Source organism: Priapulus caudatus, unplaced genomic scaffold, assembly GCF_000485595.1.
Source record: "Priapulus caudatus unplaced genomic scaffold, Priapulus_caudatus-5.0.1 Scaffold215, whole genome shotgun sequence".
NCBI lineage: Eukaryota > Metazoa > Priapulida > Priapulimorpha > Priapulimorphida > Priapulidae > Priapulus > Priapulus caudatus.
In genome coordinates this window covers 86,104-92,574 of record NW_014577276.1, presented here as the reverse complement: position 1 = coordinate 92,574, position 6,471 = coordinate 86,104, and the positions used below count along the sequence as shown (strand labels likewise).

At 38.5% G+C, this 6,471-nt stretch overlaps 3 protein-coding genes and 1 long non-coding RNA gene across 4 annotated transcripts in view; 3 read left to right on the top strand and 1 right to left on the bottom strand.

Annotated features, from left to right (window-relative positions):
- LOC106807445 (upstream activation factor subunit spp27-like) overlaps window positions 1-6,471 on the top strand; it is a 35,608-nt gene that overhangs the window by 19,539 nt on the left and 9,598 nt on the right. The window lies entirely within an intron of this gene.
- On the top strand, window positions 29-2,019 carry LOC106807441. The gene has a single exon (XM_014809767.1). It carries the CDS (start codon window positions 203-205, stop codon window positions 1,229-1,231), a length of 1,029 nt encoding a protein of 342 aa, XP_014665253.1. The 5' UTR covers window positions 29-202; the 3' UTR covers window positions 1,232-2,019.
- The window catches only part of LOC106807446 (max dimerization protein 4-like), a 42,248-nt gene continuing 37,955 nt past the window's right edge, over window positions 2,179-6,471 (bottom strand). Inside the window, exon 7 of the mRNA XM_014809773.1 lies at window positions 2,179-2,189. The gene's annotated coding sequence lies outside the window, so the exon portion shown is untranslated. The remainder of the gene's footprint in view (window positions 2,190-6,471) is intronic.
- Window positions 2,227-3,640, top strand: LOC106807448. The gene is made up of 3 exons (XR_001393666.1): window positions 2,227-2,389; window positions 2,782-2,951; window positions 3,266-3,640. It is a non-coding gene; the product is annotated as an uncharacterized LOC106807448 (long non-coding RNA).

Below are 6,471 nucleotides of genomic sequence, written 5' to 3'. Positions count from 1 at the left end.
GCAAAGAATCTGTGTCTTGAACGCTTTCTTAAATATATCCGTGTTTGTGTGGTTGGAGATGATATCTATATACATAGCCAATGTTGTGCAGAAATGAAAAAGTCAGTATCGTATCTTGTGGACATCAAATTGTTAAAAAGCGTGATTCTTGAATGCCAGTGTGACTGTGCTGCTGGAATGGGCCCTGGTTCGCACTGTAAGCATGTTGTTGCTGTGTTGTATGCCTTCCACTTGTTCACTCAAAATGGAGAAGTGTATGCTGCAACTACATGTACACAGAGACTTCACTTTTCATTACAGCAAAGCCTACCGAGGAACACCAATAAAATCAACAGACCTGCAGCTTGTGAACGGTCAAAATCATAGATTCAGTTTTGACCCAAGACCACCCAAGTACGCTAACGCTGGAAACTTTAGCTATAAAGACTATTTTCAGAATACCTGCTTGAATGCAACAGGTGTCTCAACTACGCCCATTTTCCAGCTGTTTAAGCCTGCTAATCCGTATGCAGTGGCACATGACCACGACTATTGTTTTGATACAATGCAAAACGACTTCTTGTCATCTATTTCACTCCCCAACATAACCCAGGAAAAGAGGACAGAAATAGAGCATACAACTCGAGGACAGACTGGAAATGCTGCATGGTTTGAGGAGCGTTGCAAGCGGCTTACTTCATCCAACTTTGGCCGCATATGTAAGGCCACAGATAAAACTGACTTTAGAAAATTGGTGAGATCATCTACAACTGTGACCAAAATCAAATGCGCCCCAATACGACATGGACAGCGATGTGAAAAAATCGCCTTGGCCAAATATGAAGAAACAAATAATGTGAACACGAGAAGCTCAGGACTTGTGGTTAGCCTTACTCACCCTTACTTGGCTGCATCTCCTGATGCTGTTGTCGATGACAATCTGTTGGTCGAGATAAAATGCCCATATGTAGCACGTGAACGATCCATTACCCCAGTTAATGTCCCATATCTCGTTCAGGACAGCTATAGTGATGAACTGAAACTTCTTAAACAACATAACTACCAAGTTCAGGGCCAGTTGTTTTGCACTGGAGCTACTATGTGCGACTTTACAGTGTTTACGTTTAAGGATATGAAAGTTATCCGGATCATGAGAGATGATGAGTTTATTAAAGACATGTTAAAATGCTTAGAAAACTTTTTTCAGTCACATTTTCGCACTGCTGTCTACAGTCTCTACTCATGGTCATGAATGCAGTAATTACTGAATAGAAATGTAAATATCGCCAGTAAATCTAGCTTTTTTATCACTTGTGTCACATTGTCAGTCATACTTCAAATAAAAAATTAGAAGATGATATTATATAAATGACAACATGCATTTTATTGCTGAATAAAATATACAAATTTGATGATTTTTAAAATATGCATTCTCTTAAATCATTACACAGTTCTCTATAGGGCTTGCTAGCAATCATCCATTGACAGGTTTTTTTACATCTTGGACTATGCCATTTTAGATACAATGCAACTCCTGAAATTACATAGCATGTAACAAACAAAGATGATTTCACTGCTCAAGTTTGTTTCAGGACCGGTCATGGGTTGAGTTAAAATTTTGTATGTTTTTCCTAATCCTATAATTCTCTCGATGTGTACCCTCTTGCTAGCTATTTTACGGTCTTTTATTACACACTCTCCAGACATACGGTTTTTTTTCTTAAAGAAAGTGGGAATGTTGACAGTAATATTGAATGGGGCAAATAAGTCCTGTATGTTAAAACCTTTGTCAGCCATTATGGAATCACCTGGGTCACAAGATATTTGTATGTGGCTTCTTTCGATGATTTGCCGGTCACTGACAGAGCCACCATAGCTAGGGGAGATGTAGGATACTAGTCCACCAGGCGTGCATCCAACCAAGTTCTTAACAGTATTCCTGTTTTTGTAAGTTGAGAATGTGCTCTGGTTAGCACGGGGTGCACTAGGTTTCTTAACAGGACATTCAACACCGTCAATGACTATACGAGTAGTAGGGAACTTTTGGGTGATACTCCATTAGGAGTGTTCCCAACTTTAATGTCATTAATTATTTCTCTGGGCTTGGTAGATCAGTGTGTCCGGACAACTACCCACTGGACAATGAGGGCTGTTACCGCAATCGCCAATAGGTGGCAGCACACCACAACCCGGTCCTTGCGCACGCATACCTGTCAAAACTACTACTTGTCAGCACACGTATTTCACAAGATGCGATTTTAGCCAGAAACGTGAGCAAATAATCATCTTAACAAAGCTGATATTAACTAGAAATCTCAAAATACGACAATTGGACACTTGCTGAGTTACGTGAGGAACTTAGACGCCGTAAAGCCAAGCTTCCGGGGAGAAAAGCCGAGTTAATCGAGAGGTGAGTTTTCCAGTGTAATTTTGTTTGTCATGTAGGCCTATCTGCTGACTTCCTCACTCGGTCGCAAAATGAAACGTTTATAAAAATGCAGATTTTGTCTTAATTATGAAATTTTTTAACATATAAAAGTTTTAGAGTAATATTTTGTATTTGCAACGGTTTGTAATAAAACCATATTACACCAAATAATCCATAGGCCAAAAAATCTTTTTTACAAATACTTCTTTTGTGTGCAAATACCAAGGGAGGAGCTATCTTGTCTGTCCTTAATAAAACCCACATGCAGCATGCTAATATATCATCAAAAATACTTCCTGTTTTTCTGTTATGATATTTTTGGCTTTATTTAAGCTCCACAGACTCACAAATAATTCAATTTTTTCTTTTTTCAGGCTTGAAGCATATGAAAGAAATGATGATTTTGGAGGAAGGTCTGAAGTGCAACCAGAATATCAGATGAATATACCTGACACAACCACATACAAAGACTTACACAGTGGGATGGATTTTGGAAGCTTTCCATTAAGCAGCGTCAACAGCTACCTCCAATCGTATGACCAAGGTTTAACCTCAAAGGCAAAGAATCTGTGTCTTGAACGCTTTCTTAAATATATCCGTGTTTGTGTGGTTGGAGATGATATCTATATACATAGCCAATGTTGTGCAGAAATGAAAAAGTCAGTATCGTATCTTGTGGACATCAAATTGTTAAAAAGCGTGATTCTTGAATGCCAGTGTGACTGTGCTGCTGGAATGGGCCCTGGTTCGCACTGTAAGCATGTTGTTGCTGTGTTGTATGCCTTCCACTTGTTCACTCAAAATGGAGAAGTGTATGCTGCAACTACATGTACACAGAGACTTCACTTTTCATTACAGCAAAGCCTACCGAGGAACACCAATAAAATCAACAGACCTGCAGCTTGTGAACGGTCAAAATCATAGATTCAGTTTTGACCCAAGACCACCCAAGTACGCTAACGCTGGAAACTTTAGCTATAAAGACTATTTTCAGAATACCTGCTTGAATGCAACAGGTGTCTCAACTACGCCCATTTTCCAGCTGTTTAAGCCTGCTAATCCGTATGCAGTGGCACATGACCACGACTATTGTTTTGATACAATGCAAAACGACTTCTTGTCATCTATTTCACTCCCCAACATAACCCAGGAAAAGAGGACAGAAATAGAGCATACAACTCGAGGACAGACTGGAAATGCTGCATGGTTTGAGGAGCGTTGCAAGCGGCTTACTTCATCCAACTTTGGCCGCATATGTTATGTGCAAGAACAGGTCTGGCCATTTATTTCCGTGGTCAACCCCTGCCCGATTTCGATCCTGGAAGGTGGCAATTAAGCGAGACAAGTGGCAACCTACCAAGTACAGTGTGGTGTGCAAGGCCCACTTTGATGATGGAGATTACGAAACTAGAACAACTTCAGGTGGGTAGAACACACTGGCACACTGAACAAACTGTTTTTTTTACAAATTTAATTATTATACTTATAGCCTATTAGTATTACTATATTAGTATTATGCTGCCTAACTATGTAGACTATAATACTAGTCTTTAGTATGTATATAGATCTAATATGATAAAAATTGAAATAGTCAAAGGCACTATCTAGGCCTACATATTTCTAGTTTTAATTCTATATTAACAAACCTTTTATCGATATATTTTTTGAAGATATATAATACTATGCATGTAGATCTAATTAATTCTCCTAAAAAATTATCATTTATTTATTTTTGTCGGTATTAAAAATATAATACATTTTTAGGAACAAAACCATTGTTTGGACGGCTCAAGAAGAGTGCGGTCCCGCACATATTTGCCTGGATGAAAAATCCCACAGAGACGGCAGTGGAACGGTCGAGGCGAGCACGGAAGCGCTTGGAACTTGATTACAAGAGAGATGCCCAGAGCCAAGCGGCATATGATAATGTCGGAGCTGAGGAGACAGGCAATACAATTAGTACATATTGTGAAGCCAGTGATGGCTTGCCAGGTAATATTCAATAAAATGTGCGTTACAACAAGTGCTATATTACACTGTCAGAAAGTTTTATGTTGTTTTTCAAAAAGATATAGTCTAAATGTTTCTAAAACATACATTTTTTCACCGACAGATAGAATGGTGGCATCAACAACACAGACAGATGTTGTTGAAACTACAAGTACTGGGACTCAATCTCAAAAACAGCAGCCCTATGCAGCAGACAGTTTCTCGCATGATCCAGATGGCATTCATTTTTACACGGGCTTGAAAAACTACAGAAAATTTTTGTTCGTGCTAGACACCCTGGGGCCAGCTGCCTATGAACTGAATTATATGCAGGGAATGGTACATGCTCTCAGTGTCGAGGATCAGTTCTTCCTGACTCTAATTAGACTCAGACAGCATAAAACCAATTTTGAACTAAGTCGCATGTTTTCCATATCCGTTATCTCCGTGACCAACATATTTGTCACATGGATCAACTTCCTTTATCTGGAATGGAGTGAAATAAACTGGTGGCCCTCACAAGATCTTGTGCAATACTTCTCGCCTAGCGATTTTCACCGAAAATTTCCGACCACCAGAGTAATAGTGGACGGAACAGAATGTCCCATCATGAAACCGAAGGAACCCATCGCTCAGCAGTCAACGTTTTCTTCTTACAAGAATCGGAACACGATGAAGGTTCTAGTTGGATCCAGTCCGGGTGGACTGGTGTCCTATGTTTCTCCGGCATACGGTGGATCCACCAGTGATCGGCAAATATGTGAACGGTCACAATTATCTCAAATGTGCGATCCAGGAGATAGTATTATGGCAGATAAGGGTTTTAATGTACAAGATTTGTTCGAGTCCAGAATGATTACGATCAACATTCCCACCTTCTTCAGAAAAACAAACCGACTTTCTTCAGGAACTGTTCTCAAAGATCGTAAAATAGCCAGCAAAAGAGTGCACATCGAGCGTATAATTGGGCTAGCTAAAACCTACAAAATATTGAAGGAACCTATGAACAACACTGAATCTGTTCTCGCCACACGCATTATCCAAGTTTGCTTTTATTTGTGCAATTTTCGCACGAACATCGTACCATCAAATGCCTGAAAGTCTCTGTGGACTCATTAATTAAAGTCGCCTACTGAGCTCTTGTATGAAAGTGCTACTACAATTATTATTATTATTGATACGTGATTATCTCTACTTGTTGAAAAGTCGTATTCAATGAGCTTGCAAGGTGAATACAACTTTTCAACAAGTGAATATAATGATGTATTAACCGACTACAAAAGTCGATATTTGTTTTATTATTATTGATTAAAATCTTGTACATGTATTGAATGTGACCAATACCACTTTTCAAAATTTAACAATACCACTAAATCTTTCTGGACTCATAACATCATTACAACCAATCACATCACATTACACAACATTTTGTAAACTTTGTCCAGTATGTACCTTTAATACAATCGGTAAATGACTTAAAACACGAACACATGATAATTATATATATATATATGTATCATTTTGTTACATGTAAAACAGAACTTGTGTGTACATGTACACCGGTATAATGTTTTTGTTGAAATACAATGTTTTGAATAATATTCAATAAAGCGCATTTGAAACAATGTCTAAAATAAATTTGTGTCAGCATTTCAATTTCATGGTTCCTAAAACATTTTCACTTGCATTCAAAACTGTACTCGTCATAATTTCTGTAAAAGAATTTGTTGAAGATGGCATCCTTAAAATAGGTGTCGTAGAACTTGAGGAGTTTGCTGATCATGTCATTTATGAAAGAATCGTCTTTTGGAATTCTCACAAGTACAATGTCCTTGAACGTGTACACCACAAAAATACAAACAGATCTCCCCGTACAAAATAATTGTCCTTGAATTTGATAGTAATAATCATGCTTTTTATCTAAACAAAAACCATTATCTTTTTCTACCAGATATGGTACAGTAACATGGGAGATGGTTTTGTACCGAGCTGTATAGGGACACTTGACCTCCATTATGAGGTCGTCGCTAACTATTCGGTCTGGTGATGCTGCCAGTTGTGGATGTATCGGACTG